Genomic DNA, 17,191 nt, shown 5'->3' on the forward strand with positions numbered 1-17,191 from the left:
TGAAATTATTTAAATGTTTGTGTTTTTGTAACCAGTGCTCATAATCACAGTATTTTATCTTATTTTACCTTATCCTATCTTATCTTAAATTGGTTTTCCAGTAAACCAAAGATTTTAGGTTGTATTTTACTAAAGAAGGCCCTTTCACATGCTCCCTTATTTTCCAAGAATCCACCACAGTGGTTGGATCTGTTTGTTTGATTTGGTGCAGAGTTTATGCCATATGCACTTTCTGATACAACCCTCCCATTTATCCAAGCTTCAAAGGGCTGGCACTTGGAGTACACTAGCTTTGGATCCCCCTGAAGCGGGGTTTGTGTCCTCTCCTTGAGGAGATAACATTGACTGTACCCAAATGTGAGTATACACAGCAGTGCAAAAAATAAAAATTGTGCTAAGGCCACTTCCTCTATTAAAGTGTGTTGCCATCCTGAAGAACAGTGCAGCTGTGAGCAGTGTTTTCATTTCTTCTTCCTACTTCTACTGCTGTTGCAACAAGATCCCATTTTTCTTTATTCCCCATCCAACAGAGACATTTAGTGATATGTGGCTGTTAGACCTTGCGATTTCTGTAGGCAGAATAATAAATACGCTGGTGGTGCAGTGCACTGGCTTTCAAGGCTCAAGAATGCTCAATAACCACAAGTTTGAAACACTGTGAGCTTTATTTAAAAGTCATCTATGTGAAAATCCCATTTAATAGATTTTTAACATGTGACATACACATACCATTGTGTGAATGGGTGGGTGACTGATTGTGTAAAGCCCTTTGGGGTCCTTAGGGACTAGAATAGCACTATACAAATACAGGCCATTTACCATTGTGTGACTCTTAAATTCATGAGCACAGATCCCCCCCCAAAAAAAGCTCCGTGCAACTCATAGCAAGTATACAACTTTCCATTATCAATCATAAAACACCATGCATTTATATGTACTAAAGAAGGAAGCTGTTTTGATATAGAAACTGTAAGGAAAGCATGAGAGAATGGCTCCTTCTGAACACACAAGTAGAACAGTAAAAAAAAACAGAAACAGAGGATTTGTCCAGCTGCCTAAATGGCTTTCGTATTTTCTTATTCCTATTAGAGCCCTCAGTGGGTATTTGCTAAACATGTAAAGGCTTTTGGATATGATCAATCAACCATTTTGATCAATTAAACATAACTGCTAGCAGAAGCCATCGTTTGCATGCAGATGTGATTCATTCCTGTTTATGAAGCCCAGTACACTGCACTGTTGCTGAGGCAGCTATTAAGGGTGATAACGACGATAGCATTGGTTTTTGGCACTTGGGGATTGAAATTAAAATGAATAAAAACAGCATTAGGGACTGCAGGATAGGTAAGGAGTCAGACATAGACGGAGAGCCTGGAGTTCTGTGTTCAGAAGCGGGCACGGATTCGGTCCAATGGATCTGTGTCCCACATCTTGGGATCCCAAGCCTGGAACCAGCCAGTGAAAGTTGGAGGCTCTGCTCCCTGTTTGATGGTGGTGATGGGAATTCCTTTGCGACCGGAGGGATCCGAGTCCACATATTCTTTTGCTGCACAACAAGAAGGAAGAGAGGGGAAGAGACAGGTGGAGAGATGGAGGATGAGAATGTGAAGAGAGGTGGTGTTTACCTCTGATCTTAAAGTTTTTGGTTTTTGATTTGAAACTTAAAATACTTAAGCACAATAAGTTTTCTGATTCTGTTTCACATGCAAGATGCTGTCAAACAGTATCTTGCGTGTGCTTTGGAAATCATCTTTTTCTTAAACTTTTTTTCAGTTGCAATGTAACAAACCTATCTTGGGAGCTCCTTCCTTTTCCACGTCATTGGCATCTTTGCCAATCCAAATGTAGACCTAGAGACAGGAGAGATTTAAAAAGTCATAATTTTAAAAGTATGTCCTACAAAAGTTGTGAAAGTGACATTTCACACATGCCAGAAAGATCACCTCACCTGATCCCAGGTGTCAAGGAGCATTACATCATCAGTGGCCAGATCTGATTGAGTGAAGTCTCCAGGAACTTCTTCCACCTGAGAGATGGGACAAAAGGAAGCTCAGACTGACTGCCTGCAGGGTTTAGGTGCGTTCAAATGTCACAGTCCTTCCCAAATTAGCACTATACGCTGATCAGGCATAACATTAAGAGTAATGACAGGTGAAGTGAGTAACACTGATTATCTCTTCATTGTGGCAGCTGTTAGTGGGTGGGATATATGGCACTCATCCAAGATGGCGCCAGTGTTCATGGCGGGCCGTCTCTTCGACTTCTGTCTGCTGTTTGTTATTTGTTCTTTTTTGTGTTGTCCTGATGTCTACGTGCTTTTCACATATATTAGGGAGCAATTGAACATTTTGTCTGAAGAGTTAGAAGCTGGAGAAATCGGCAGGTGTGAGGATCTGAGTGAGTTTGATGAGGGCTATATTAGGATTAACGAGGCCCTTGTGGGGTGTTCTTGGTCTGTAGTGGTCAGTATCTATCAAAAGTGATCCAAGGATGGACCAGTGGTGAACCATCGACAGGGTTACTGGTGGCCAAGGCTCACTGATGCACTAGTGGTCTAATCCAACAGATAAGCTAATGTAGCTCAAATTACCCAAAAAGTTCATGCTGGTTCTGATAGAAAGGTGTCAGAATACAAGGAGCATCACAGTTTGTTGTGCACAGGGCTGCATAACCACAGACTAGTCAGGGTGTCCATGCTGAATACTGTCCACTGCCTAAAGCACCAACAATGGACTCGTGAGCATCAGAAATGGACCACAGAGCAATGCGAGAAGGTGATCTGGTCTGATGAATCATGTTTTCTTTTACCTCATGTGGATGGCCACGTGCGTGTGCATCACTTACCAGGAACACCTGGCACCATGATACACTATGGGAAGAAGGCAAGCTTGTGGAGGCAGTGTGACGTTTGGGCAATGCTCTACTGGGAAATCTTGGGTCCTGCCATCCATGTGGATGTTACTTTGACACGTATTACATCCTTAAGCATTGTTGCAGACCATGTGCATCCTTTCATGTGAACGGTACTCCCTGATGGCAGTGGCCTCTTTCAGCAGGATAATGCACCCTGCCACAAAGCAGGAATGGTTTGAGGAGCACAACAGCGAGTTTGAGATGCTGACTCCGAATTATCCAGATATTAATCCTGTAGGATATGCTGGACAAACAAGTCTGATTCATGGATGTGCCACTTCCCAACTTAGACAACTTAAAGTATCTGTTGCTAACATCTTGGTGCCAGATACCACAGGGGTCTACTGACATCCAAGCCTAGACCGATCAGGGCTTTTTTGGGAGCAAAAGGGAGACCAACACAATATTAGGACATGGTCACAATGCCTGATCTTTAGCCAGATGTGACTCTTAAAAAAAGAAGAAGTTTGAGCTGCATTCTTCTCCCTGACTTACACTGAGTCTTCCTGTTTTGTTGGAGCAGCCAAAGAGACGTGGGGGTCTGATCCCGCTCTGCAGACTCTTTGACGTCTGGTAATCCGTTTTGCCTCCCAGAGCAGACCAGAAGTCAGCTGTGAGAGAAGAATACACAACCGACTTTAGCTACACGTAACATTTAATTGATGCTTAATTTGTTTGGACAGGAAGTGAATCACAGCCTCTTTGGGCCCCTGACTAATAAAATGCATCAGCTCTTTAAGTGTAATCATAATCAGACCTGAAATGTTAGTGTTCACTATCACTGACGCCATCAGGCATCAATGCGAATGGCAAATAAAGGTAGAATTTGATGGCTTTACATAAGTAATTTCTTAGCTTATATACACTTTTACATTTTGTAAGTAACTTAAAAACAGCCAAACAGTCTTTTATCACTCAATTGTGAATCAAAATCAAAAGAATTAGAATGAGATTAAATATTTCCCATAAAATACCTCCTTTTTTATCTTCAGATAAATAAAAGAAAAGGCGCAGAGTTAGTTTCTTTGAGCAATAAACAAGGAAAGTTCTGACTTTTATGTTGGGGACTCACCTGGCTCCTTGCCCTCTGACACATTGCTGGGACTACCACCCAGGAAAGCCACCACATGCTTGGCTGCTTCCATCTCTTTATCGCTGGCGCCCACGCCACGCCACACAAACAAGCCACTTGGCGTTTTCAACACAAAAACATCGTTGGTGTTCAGATTGGAGGCAGTAGCTTGGACCTGAGGAACCACACAAGTGAGAGGAGCAAATAAGAACTCTCTTGTACACACACACACACACACACACACACACACACACACACACACACACACACACACACACACACACACACACACACATATATACAGTGTGTTGCAAACCAGCTTACCTCCACCGCACGGGTAGCATTGGAGGAGCTCTGCCGGATGTGGAAGAGGCGACTGCTGGCGGCTTGTGTCTGTCCACCTTTGCGTGACGTTCCTCCACTGTGGATGATCATTGGCTTGTCCTTGAAGATGCTCATCAGGTGGGGAGGCTCCTGACCCTGTGACACTCTCACCTGTGGGTATTAACAAAATTCACCAGCAAAGGCAATGACTAATCCAGTTATTCCAGTTTAGCTACAGATTGTGTTCTTAGGGTTACCAACACCAAAGTGAAGTGGTAATCTAAGGTTCCGTATCACTATGTGCAGGAATAACAAGACTGAAATAGATCAATGCTCACTTGATATTCACTGTAATTAAATTGAGTTTCAGCTAAGTGATTTTTATATAAATGCAACACAACTGGAAAATTTTGAAAATTATTAACTAAATAGCAATATAGCGTGATTATTATCTAATATTTTAAATACTTTAGTTTATTTTTAAAGAAAATACTCAATGATATCAGCTGTGTTGGCATGGTTGTGTGAGAAAATCAGCTGAAAACATCTCAGAAATGTCTTAATGTCTCCAGTATGGCTGAGAGTTTGATGTATAACCAGCACTAACTGAGGGTCAAGGTTTTGCCACGTTTTAATGCAATTCTTGTAGTTATGGCAACTTATCTATTAAAACGTGCTGCAGGTTGGATCGGATCAAAATAAAAATTATAGAAACACTGCCCTCTGCTGGTTATCCTGGGGGGTGTTTTTTTCTTTCTTATGGGATCGTTATGAGGCAATTAGTTTTCATCAGCTACACTAAATCCTCTGTAATAGTTAATAAATTTGAAGTATCGGAAGAGAGGCAGAAAATTTTTGTTTTAGTCGTTGTTACACAGCCCATAAGTTAAAAATGGTGCGTACTAGTTATGTGGGAAGTGTGATGAGTAGATTCAAAGAAAGGTAAACGTTATATGTATTAAGGTTAGTTTGAGAGCCATAAGCTCTTACTCAATGAAGGATCTCATATCACCTTTATCTGTTCATGTCAGTCATTTAGGGAGAAAAATTACGCTAATACAATAACTGCTCACATTATTTAGATTGTTTCTTTAACATTTCTAAGTCATACATTACATTACAGGGTCTTTCTGTGATTACACACACTTCTTTAGTGCATGTGATGTTGAGGTGTGTAGTGGGTCAGGTTCTAACCTGAACTGGGGCTCCTCCCATTGAGTCATCCAGCTTCACTGTGAGGAACGCCGAAGCGGCCAGTTCGTCTTGTGTGCACTTCAGCCCCTGCCTGACACAGTAGCACCAACACAGTCTGAAACACGTCATTAACTCGTGCGTTTGTGTGTGTGAGTGTGTGAGATAGAGAGAGAGATCTTAGACAGGGTGTGGCACACTCTGCCACAGCTTTTACTTCATACTAATTTAAAGAGATTATACGCTTTATACATGTTTTACTGTTTTACCCACCATGTGTATATGATGTGCTGCTCCCGTGATCCCTGTCTGTAGCTGTAGAGGATGAGGTAACAGTCGCCCCCATAGAAGTGACCATAAGAGGAGGGATCCACGGGCACATTTGCACCATTCTCGACACGCCAGATCTAGAACACCAGACCCAATCTTTAAAAAAACCCAAAACCTTACAGCTGTGTTTACCTGTGCTATTGTTTCACTTTTTAACACCCTCCTACCTGGACTTTGCCCTTGCCATCGTCCACCATGCCGTGCTGCGCTGCCATGGCTTTGTTTGTGTGTAGGGTGGAGGCATCAAAGGGAACCTGCTCCACTTTGGCTATGCGGCCAATAGTGTAGGCCTTACTGGGACCTGTGGTCTCATCCTTATCCCTCCAGTCGGAAAAGAACTGCTTAAAGAGAGACGTTTCGCCACCTGCAGGAAGTACTTGGATCTGCAAGTCAAACAGAGATTTGGCTTTACGGTTAGCTGCACTGTGGGATTTACAATTGTTGTTTTTTTTTGTCTAAGTTACTAAGTACATGTTGGCTTTACCGTTGTATTTTTGTTGTATCCCTTATCAGTGATGAACTTCTGACCTGCAGCCATGGCTGCTTTACGCTCCGACACAGTGGCCTTAGGGCCTGTTGGAATCAGATAAAACAAAGGCGGTGTAATTCACCTTTATGTTATTCAGAGTGAGAAATATCTGCAGATATTTACGTAAAGATGCTAATTGCAGTGCAGTCATAAAACACAAAATTACTGCTGTAGATTTCCTGTTATTGTTCAGCAGTGCCAAAAATAAAACCAGCAGCATTTAAATATACCTCTTTCACATGTGTAGCCTTAATCAGAGAGACCAAAAAGGTGTAAACACATGCTTTCCAATCATTTCTTTGTTAGAATTTGTGCAAAAAGAAGAAGAAAAAAGCACAATGTTAGAAGTGTTATCACAAAAATGTTTTGCTGCACCTTTCCACACAAAGATGGTCTTGTCCACCCCGTTGTCCAGGATGTAGCACTCCTCCGGAGACAGCATGGCCTGTTTGAAGGGACTGGATGCAGCCACAGACGACACCTTCATAGAGCCAGATGCATCTGAGATCTAAAAGAAAAGGAAAGAGGCCCCATCAGGTACTGATTTCTTTTTTGCTATGAAATCTTTCCACCCTTGTATCAAAGCCAGGGTGTTCACATTTATTTGACTGTCACTTGTGCTTCTCACCATGTAGAGGGCAGCCTTCTTCCTGTTGGAAGTCTCCACCTTGTCGTCATCCGGAGTACTGGGGGCGATGGAGGTTTTTGGTCCTAGAACCTAAACAACAATCAAGGGCATTAATCACTAAAGGTTTATCATCATTAGCACTGATTAAATGCTTTTTAGTGCAAATATAAACACAGCTTTATTCAGATAAAAAAAAAAATCTCTATAAATTGAAAGTATGCTCGTTAAACCAGCCCTCCCCTAACTCTCTCTATCTCATTAGGCATCTTGTTGTAAAGGAAGTGTTTACTAAGCTGCCCTGGCACAGAGCTGGCGTATGAGCAGCACTTACAAAGGGCAGCATTGTGCCCCGTCGTTCCCACACTGACTAAGTCTGTCGAATGCATTAATTGCACTTAAAGCTCCTGCTCTCAAGTGATCACCTCTGAGGTTAAAGTGTGGTGACATTTGCTAGAAGAGGGAGACGAGTGAGGAATGTGCGTGTCTGACCTCTATGATGGGAGCCGGCTCGTCCCCCTCCTCCACCATATGCACTTTGGCTCTGCCGTTCCTCTCATTATCTCTGATGTCGATGGTGACCTCGGAGGCCTTCAGCCGCTCAAAACGGTTACACTCACTGCCGCACCACTGATAGATGTCCTGCAGGAGGGGAGAACCCGGGAAAGGAGGTTTAAAGATGTGAAAGCCTTAACTATTTCACAGAAACTGTAGAGGTTAAACTGCACTCTGTACATACAGTAGCAAACACACACACAAATAAAAAAAGAACAGCTCACCTTTCCCAGGTCAATGATGAAGCAGTCTCCTTTGTTGAAGCTGTCCCAGGACATATTCACCTCGGTTGCTCTGATGACCCTGCGACCCTTAACGTGCAGCAGGCGTTTTACATCCACGCCGTTGGTCACTACATGTTTGAAACCTGAGGCCACACCTCCTTTCTGTGAAATCCAATGATGATTCGCATTAAGTTTTATCCTGTGAATATTCTTTCAAATCTAAGCAATGCGGGGGATGAGCTGATTTAAGAGAAGATGAGCTATCTTTACACCTGAGCTGCAGTTTTAGTTACAACTACTACACACGGGCCAAATGACCAGGTAAGTCACAAATGTTCAAGGGGAGGACGTGTGGAGTCAGCTGACGGTGAAATGAGTTTAACACAGGACTGTAAAATCTTAAGGAACAACTGGTTCCTTAAGACATGCTGTCAGTTAATGGCATAACCACATCCCATCACTCAGAGTTAACAAAGACAATGGGCGGAAAAGAAACTAACATGATGACTGAGGATAAAATGAAGATTGTTGTGTGCAACACGCCGTTGTACCTGGCGGGTGGGATTATCACGTAATGTGCCGTCCTTGGTAGAGCCAATAAACAAAGCAAGTATTTAGAAAACATGCAAATGAACAGAAATACCCTCTGCTGGAGAAGAACAACATGATGATCCTTGTCAGTTTATAACCTCACAAAAAATGAACTGAAATAGAAGTTGAATTAAATGTTTGTGTTTTGTAGACTTTTAAAAATCTCATAATGTGATTTTCCTCAACATGATCCTTCTGCAAGCTACTTTACAACCTTCCTCACCCCAGTTTCTCATTTGTATGCTCTTTCTGACCTTACTCGGTGTAATGCCTGCCACCACTGATGCCTCCTCTGCTGTGTTTGTTGTGTATCCAGAGCTTTACCGCCAATGGAATTTGACTAAAGTGGTTTTTACTGAAATATGGGTGAAAACAACAACAAAGGAAACTTGCTTAAATTAGACTTTGAAAAAAAAACCACCCAGAAGAGTCAGTGACTCATCCTCTGCTGCTGAGGTCAGATGACTAGAGTGTTGTTAGACTCTCGGGGGGCGTGGCTACTTTGACCACCAAATGAAAACCACATTCATCCTGTTATTGGTCAAATGGTAGCAATTTTTTCCGTGGCAACAACGCATGCTCTGTTTATTGTCAGAATAGTTTACTGAAAGTGAAGTTACCAAAGCTCTGTCGAGAATGTGAGGTTTGGTTCTGTTTCGGCTTCGCTGTGTCCCAAACACAGCCAGTGTGCTTGGACTCTGCAACATATGCAGAGCAGAACTCTCCAAAGAGTAGTAAGCAAGCATTCGGGCTAATTACATTTAACTAAAGCCACAAAGGGGGGTTGGGGTTATGAGAAACAGATGGCTGTTAAAAGTGGTTTAGCTTGTGTTTCTCAGTATCCTTATTTGCAGAGGCTGGTTGCCTAGGTTATAATCAATCAGTCCATCAGACACACCATCAGAGAGATATAGAAAAAAGGGGGAATGCTATGATTTCTTTGAACTTCAGAATCATCAGCTCATCTCAACAGCAAAGTTCACAGGATGCTGGTAATCATTAACACTGCAGACATGTTTCAGTCAAACAGAGTTCTGCAGCAGATCACTGTTCGATGTTTAAAACATTAGTCATCACACCGCTCACTGTTTACAGGATTTATATATTTTTATGGTTCTGTTATTTAATAGCGGACTGGGAGCAGAAAAAAAAGAAATCCTTACAGAAATGTCCCTTATTTAGTTACTAATTTAAACCAGCGGTTCCTCTTCTCCTATCAATAGCCTTTTAATAGCTGACTGGAACCTGTCATTTACTTGCTCATTACCAGCTTCACTTTTTGGACTCTGCTAGTGTAGCTTTGCATGATTTTCAGGTCAAAATAATGCTTGTTTTTCTTATCAAAGTTTCTTCAGAGACATGTCAAAATGAAACCTGGTGTGACGTTAACTTGTCTGCCATTTTGCACGTGCGACATAATAATAAATAATACAGGGGAAGCCAAATAATGCTCCAGTCACAGCCCCTTAAAACCACCGGCCTTGGGGGAAAAATGTGTATTCCCCACCGAGCTGACGAGTGGTTGCTCAATTTTTCTGGCGGTGGCTGGCGGTGACCAGTCAGTGACCCCCCTTGGCAACCCACCTCACCCCAGTTTTCGTCATTTGTCAGTTGTTAGAGCAAAATGTGTATCTTATGACTGGTTGGCAAAAATCTTTTTTATTGCTTTGTTCAGTCACAGATTGTCAGAGTCGCCTGTAGTTTGCATGAAGATCCCAACTTCCATAAAGCTCACCTGGTACTTGATGCCTGACTTGAAGTAACCCAGGAAAGTGTTGGACTCGTAGTTCTGCACCTCCCTGTACTGCACCGGGCCACCACCCAGGAAGTCATCCAGCTGTGAGGCAAAGATCGCTGTCGCTCCACTCTCATCCTGTGAACACTCATCCCCTGCAGAAAATAGACGTTTGTAACCGGCTAGTTCTAGAAACAGTCCTGCAACTGCTTCGTATTCACGCTCAAAACTCAAGCTTCTTACAGAGAAATCTGCAGCGCTTTAGTGCAAGCAGTAACCTTATGCGCCCTCTGAGTCAGGACTGGAGTCATGGTTATAATTGCATAAACCACATGAGCAGCAGAGCCTCTCTGTATCCTGTTATTACTGTCAGATGGCACACAACATGGATAAAACTATTCCACAAGTTTTATCTGACTAACATTGATCCCAGACGGAAGGATTAATTGTGTCCCAGTGTTATAAAGACTGTAATGTGTTGCAGATGGTTGGATGGCATTGGATGCAGACTGGCAGGGAACTACGCAAACCTGCAAAAAACTAGTACTCGTCTCTAATGATCTGCAGGGGCATTCCAGATGTGAGTCATCCAGCAGTTTGTTTTATGTGTCTGTTTTTGTTATGCAACCAAAAGGAAAAAAGAAAACGTTTGGGGTGGAGTATAGGCTTTTCCTTCGCTGCATTGTTCAGGGTGGTTAAAGTTGCACATCACTGAGCGTTCTGTTCACTCATAATTTAATTCTAAGCCACAAAAAGGGAACTGTGCAGGCAAGAGGAATTTCACAAACTCCTGTTACTTTAAGCTCCTCACACAAGGGAGGATGTTTCAGGTCTAAGATCTAAAAACCCAAAGCAGTTTCCAAAACCAGGCTATTGTGGTGCAAGCTCACGATGAAGCAAGGGTATCTGCTCTCATTAAACCCAAAGCTACACCTGTCTGTTTGTGAGTTTAAGTACTACAAATTGCAGGGAAACGCAGCAGCTCTAGAGGAAGTGACTTTTTAAAACTCTGAATATATCACTTAAGTTTGTAGCCGAGGAAAATGCCAAACATCATACTTTATCATGAAACTGGAATGAAAACAGATTTGCTTTGGTGCAATCAAACAAAACTAAGCAGAAGCCTCAGTAAAGTGCAATACTGCAGTTTGCAGCATCCATGTCTTACCCAACCACATGTGAATGTTGTATGATGGGGCTGAGGTGGTGAAGAGCAGCAGGTAGGCATCTCCGGTGTAAAAGGAGCCGTGCAGGGCTTTGGGAACCGGCTTGAGGTCCATGCTCTCGATACGCCACACCTGCAGCCCTGGCTTCTTCCCTGCAGTTTCAAACTCCTTATGGCTAACCATGATGCTCTGAGACACGATGAAGATTAAAAAAGAAAAAAAGAAAAAGAGGAAGTAAATAGTCTTGAAGTTAAAGGAAGCCAGGTAGAGACACAGAAAATAATTTTAATGTTTTTGCCATGCAAAATGTGGCTGCAGTTGAACTCCTGGAAACAGAAAGCATTCTGAGAATGACAGAAACAGCAGACGCTGCTGAGAGCGCTCACAAACACAATGCAAAAGTTATTTTGTGCAACCAAATTTATGATGTGCTTCCTGAACAACAAACGCTAGATTGTGTCTTAACACCAATGGAGGAAGGGGGTGGTGGTAGGGAGGCTAACCACGGCAGTTTATAAATGTACATTCTATCTCTCCTCTAAGCCACTTCCATATTTGGACACTCACTGTAAACACTGAACTAGAAAGACAGGTTCTTTAACTATATCACGCACTGCTGCTCGACGTCTGTCAACCAACTTTCAATAATCATATTAGCCATGAACCGTACATCAATGACTCTCTGCTTAGTATCATATTTTATTTATTTATTTTGCAAAAACTCATTGAAAAAAACCCTAAATGATCTGAGAAACCCTTTGTTGTTTCTAAAAAGTCATAATATATGCAGCATATTGTGACACCAGAGTCTGAGAAAAAGTTACGTTTTTTCAGAAATGACTGATGCAGGAACTTTGTACCATTATCAGCACACATTTAATCAGAAAATCATATCTCCACTAAAATAAACAATACCACATTCCAGGCTGACAGTGCTGCGTGACCTGTATTGCTTGCTTCATAAACTCCTATCATATTTTTTATGGCTGATACTGGAGTGACTCTATAACATCACATAACGTCTGGACTGCTACAAAACACAGTGAGAAAGCTGAAGCACTGAGTCCAGGAACTCACAGGAGGTTCTTCTTAAATAAATGAATATTGTGATAAGGTTGAACGTTTGCTCCAAAGAAATTGAGAGATTATACGGTACAGATTGCTAGTTTGTCCAGATTACAGAAGAGCCTGATTACAAGTGTGGCTGCAGGATTATAGCTGTACTCTCAGACTAAGACTTCTCTAACTACGCAGCTCTGACCACGTCCACTTCCACTGCTGTAAAACCATAAACCTGCATTTAATTTACATCCCCTTCATCTGATAACCACAGTGCTCATCACGCAGGCTGAAATATTTAATGTTACTGAGAGTTTAAATCATACCAAACAAACACAATCCAAGGAATCAGCATCATGATCACCACTTATTGTTACTGCGATGTTTGCAGTGCTGTGTCTTAAACGAGCGGCCTGCAGCTCAGCTTTCAGTGAAGAAGGAAAGAAATTGAGTGGACTTCCTGTAAGAGGCTGATCAATAAGTGCTGCATCACGGACAAAACCTCCAGACCCCATAAAGTGCATGAATTGAAAACAGATGCACTGATATTAACGCTAATGTAACACAGTAATGAGCACAATGTTGCATCTCTGTGTGGTGGGGTGGGGGTCATATGCTGGGAAGAGCATCTTCCACCAGCTGTGCTTGTCTGCTGCAGACCTCTGATATATTTACATTTTTAAAAAAGTGCATTTGTGTTAAGAATGAAGTCTGTACTGCTTCTTCCTCTTTTTTGTCTATTGCATAACTTCTTAACAACCACTGTCTATGTTCCAATTAAAGCTTCCATTTCAATTATATTTCAATCGAACGATAACGATCAGCAGCAATATGAAAGAATATCGAATATCACGAACTCTAACGCGTTCTCTCCTTCCTTTTCGCCCCTTTCGCTGGCTGCTGTGACTCAGGAAGAGGAAGAAAAAGAAGAGGGGGAAAAAACAACAACAGCTGGAAACTTTCCACATCTGGAATTTCACTCGCTTTAAACGTCCCAATCCTGCCTGGCTACATGAGAGCGAAAAGTCAGCGATTATCAGCTAAGATCGCGAGCTGTTCACCTTTGATCTAAAGAAATTATGCAAGAATTAAAAGTGCAGAAATGCCACAGCGTGTGCACCCACGTAGACTGGGGTGGGGGGGGGAGAGGAAAAAAAGGGGGAAACTCACAGTTTGTTTGAAGGATGAATCACACAGGAGAGAGAGAGAGATGCGCAGACGAGTCGATGGAGATCGTAGATGCGGCAGTGAGGCGATTATGGACACTCTCTGGTTTTGATGTGCTGTAGGTGACGAGACGGAGGAGGAGAAAGGGGAGGAGGAGTGGTGCTGGGGGAGTGTCCAGCATGAATACTTCTCAGGCGGAGAGAAGCTTTCTGAGAAGAGAGGCTTGATTCAGGAAGAAAGTCTGCCTTTACAGTGCTGTGCCAACACGACCGTGGACTGCACAGCGCAGATTATAAAGCTTTCATGTAGGGAGGGACAAAGTTCAGCATGCAGTGGCTTCTTAGAAGTAGCACCAGAATGCGTGACTTTAGGTTTGGCTTGAGATCGGTGTGACTAGGAAAAACAAGAGCAGGGAAATGTGTCTGCCTTTAAAATCCTATAATGCAGAGGTATCATAGGAAATCAGATACTGTGAGTTGGGAAACAGCGTCAACGGCTATATTCAAAAGACAACTGTGTGTTGATTTGAAATACAGATGTTAGTGACACTTCAACTTCCCCCTTGCTTGAATAAACCAGCCAGCCCTTGCAGATACAGGACACCACACATACCTCTAAACGAGAGCATCCAGAACATTCATTCGGTCTCATTAGCTTCAAGATAAACACATTATGTAAAACAACTTTTGGCTTTGTTACCATGGTGCACAAAACCCACGGGGCATCTCACCATTTGCACACATGAAAATACCACTCACGTTTGAAGGCATGCTTGCACAAGTCACACCCAGCATCTACCTGCTGTACTTCTTCTTTTACAACAGGCGCAGCGAAACAGAAAGTACCCCTTTGAGTTCTAATGACACCAATTAAAAACTCACCTGGTCCACACCTTCTGAAATTCTTTAAAGATAATGTCAGATGAACAACAATGTGTTGCATATTTGTTGTTATTTGTTTAACAAAAAGGTCTTAAGGTCCCACCACAGTGTTTCAATCAGGTTGATGTCTGGACTTTGACTGGACCATTGCAACACTTTGATTCCTTTCTTTTTCTGCCATCCTGTTGTAGATTTGCTGCTGTGCTTGGGATCATTGCACTCTTTCATGACACAATTTGGGGCAAGCTTTAGCTATCAGACAGATGGCCTCACATTTGACTCTAGAATACTTTGGTATACAGAGTTCATCATCAACTCAATAACTGCTGGGTGCCCAGGTCATGTTGCTGGATAACAAGCCAAAATTATTACTCCTCCACCACCGTGCTTGACAGTTGGTATGAGGTGTTTGTGCTGATATGCTGTGATTGGTTTTCTCCAAACATGGTGCATGGTCTTCTCCATCAGTGGACGTTGGTGCAAAGCTTTGTGGTTTGTTCAGATGCAGCTTTGCAAACCTGAGCAGTGCTGGCATATTCTTTTAAAGAGAGCAGTCCTTCTCCTGCCAACCCTTCCAACCAAGCCATACTTGTTCAGTTTTTTTCTAACTGAACTGTCATAAACATTTTAAATGCTAATTGAGGCCTGTAGAGTCTCGGGTTTGTCCCAGTTTCTCTGAACATTTTACAGTCTGACCTTTGGGTGAATTTGCTTTGAGATTCTTCAAGAATGTTATACACAGATAAAAAGCTTTTAAAAAGTGCATCTTGCAAATGTGTATACATTAGAAAGTTTCACATAATATCATGCAGAATATTTCAGTGTAATCACGTTTTGCTTTTTGTTCTTCTTTACACAAGGCTCACAAGTTGAGAATGCCGTGTGAAATTACAAAGGCTTCTTGAGAACTCTGGACAGATGAAAGATCGTGCTTCCTCTCTGTATCAAACTTACAGCAGCTGACTAATGCTTGATCAGATTGTTGCAGCAACTACATGAGAAAACAACCTGGTAACAGCTGATTAAAGCTTCGGTTTGTTTTACAAGCCAAAGACAGAAGGAAGCGGGTTGGAGTGGTAAACATGGCTAACTGGATATTTTATCAAGTATGCAAAACTGTCTAAAATTGTGTGCACAGTTCGTGGTGTAGCTGTTCCTCAGCTGACGTTTCTCTAAGTGTCTGTGCAAACCTACAATAACTCGATTTAACTGATGCAGCTGAATGAAGAGGTGAAAAGAGGAAACATCTGTGCCAGTGAATTTGTAACTTTCTTTCCTGTGGGTTTAGTTGTTTCCTTTTTTATTTTTTTAGATTAATTTGTTTATAAGTGAGAAATCTGCTTCACCACTTCACCACACGTTTATCTGATCAGACAGGGGGACCTCACTGGTGCCAGACTCGGTGGTCTTATCATTAAGCAGGGCGTGAAGTGTCAGCTGAAATGCTGCCTGTGGCTCATTGTGCCACACACCGAGAGCTGGCTGATGCACATCCTCGGTGACAATGCAACCACCGCAAAACGGATTATACTCTCATCATCGGAGGCTTGTTCGTCTGTTACAGTCTAGTGCCTGAAAAGACTACATGTACAAAAAAAAAACATTTAACCCAAAGAATGGTTCTGTTTTAAGAGATACACATTCATTTTTTGAGATTAGATAGGATGAAACAACACCCTAGCATTTACTGAGTCAACATGTGAAAAGAGTAGCCTACTTAAGCAATATGGATTGATTCTTACAGCACTGTCAGACTCTTAATGGGCACTTTAACAGAGTCAGAACTGATGCACAAGAACTAGTAACAACAGTAGGAAATAGCAGTTGCTGATTTGTGTCAGTCTTCAGACCCAACCAATGGTGACTCACATGAGATCACTATCAGACTGAGCACATCTTTCATGTGTGCAGCAATACTTGCAAACATTTGGCAGCCATCACTTTGCAGCTGCGGAGCTGCTAAGTAACCCAGGCTTAGTGTAAACACTGTAAGCAGATTGTAAGAACCAATCGGTTTAGTCTGTGCATCCAGTCAAGAAATACAGTGACATGGCTGTAAAATCATTTATGGGCTTTTATGTATGTATCTATTAATCAAATAAAAGATAACATGGTAGTAGGTGGATTTTATTCGACCCAAATGCAAGACACAGAGGCAGACCAAAAGACCAAGAACTGACTGATGCAAAAACTTCAAAATGCAAAAGGTGACACAAATCTGGAAATACAGTTGAAATACAGTTAGCTCCATAATTTGTTTGACAAAAGCACTGTTTGTTTGTTTGTTTGTTTGTTTGTTTGTTTGTTTGTTTGTTTGCTTGCTTGCTTGCTTGCTTGTTTTGCAATTTTGTCTCTGAACAGAGGCACATCAGACAATCAAGATGTGATTGAAATGTGGACTAAGAAAAACACCTTCACAACAGCTAACATCTAAGTTTAAAATCAATTTGAATTTAGACGAAACCAAGGTAAACGATGGGAATGATGGGAAGAGAAAGGTATGAAGAAGGACAAACATCTTATAATCTGAAGTCTGTCACATTATCTGTCAGACATGGTGGCAGCAGAGTCTTGGCACATGTATGTATGGCCACCGGTGAAATACGATCATCAGTGACTATTGATTATGCGACTGCTGGTACAAGTAGCAGGACGGTGTGTGAAATGTACGGGGCTATACTTTCTGCTCAGATTTAGACAAAATGCTGCAAAACTGATCAGATATCACATCATAGTGCAAATGGATAAGGACCCAAATCATGCTGCAAAGTAACCCAAGTCTCTCAGTGCAAAGAATCAGGCTGTTCTTGAACCCAGCAGAGCCTGCAG

General features: G+C 42.1%; 1 protein-coding gene and 1 long non-coding RNA gene across 2 annotated transcripts; one reads left to right on the forward strand and one right to left on the reverse strand.

Annotated features, from left to right (window-relative positions):
- Positions 1 to 646: 646 nt before the first annotated feature.
- scinlb (scinderin like b) lies at positions 647 to 13,641 on the reverse strand. The gene is made up of 17 exons (XM_004570563.4): positions 13,485 to 13,641; positions 11,258 to 11,444; positions 10,090 to 10,244; positions 7,764 to 7,925; positions 7,477 to 7,626; positions 6,988 to 7,077; positions 6,735 to 6,867; positions 6,315 to 6,403; positions 5,998 to 6,213; positions 5,774 to 5,907; positions 5,504 to 5,594; positions 4,310 to 4,480; positions 3,986 to 4,160; positions 3,409 to 3,524; positions 1,949 to 2,026; positions 1,790 to 1,850; positions 647 to 1,546 (listed from the first exon to the last, which is right to left on the reverse strand). The coding sequence occupies exons 2-17, from the start codon at positions 11,436 to 11,438 to the stop codon at positions 1,386 to 1,388; spliced, it is 2,163 nt and encodes a 720-aa protein (XP_004570620.1). The 5' UTR covers positions 11,439 to 11,444; positions 13,485 to 13,641; the 3' UTR covers positions 647 to 1,385.
- On the forward strand, positions 6,993 to 13,432 carry LOC143413389 (uncharacterized). Its single transcript, XR_013094015.1, has 3 exons — positions 6,993 to 7,110; positions 10,574 to 10,669; positions 13,226 to 13,432. It is a non-coding gene; the product is annotated as an uncharacterized LOC143413389 (long non-coding RNA).
- Positions 13,642 to 17,191: the final 3,550 nt, after the last annotated feature.

Source organism: Maylandia zebra, linkage group LG18 (genome assembly GCF_041146795.1).
Source record: "Maylandia zebra isolate NMK-2024a linkage group LG18, Mzebra_GT3a, whole genome shotgun sequence".
Taxonomy (NCBI): domain Eukaryota; kingdom Metazoa; phylum Chordata; class Actinopteri; order Cichliformes; family Cichlidae; genus Maylandia; species Maylandia zebra.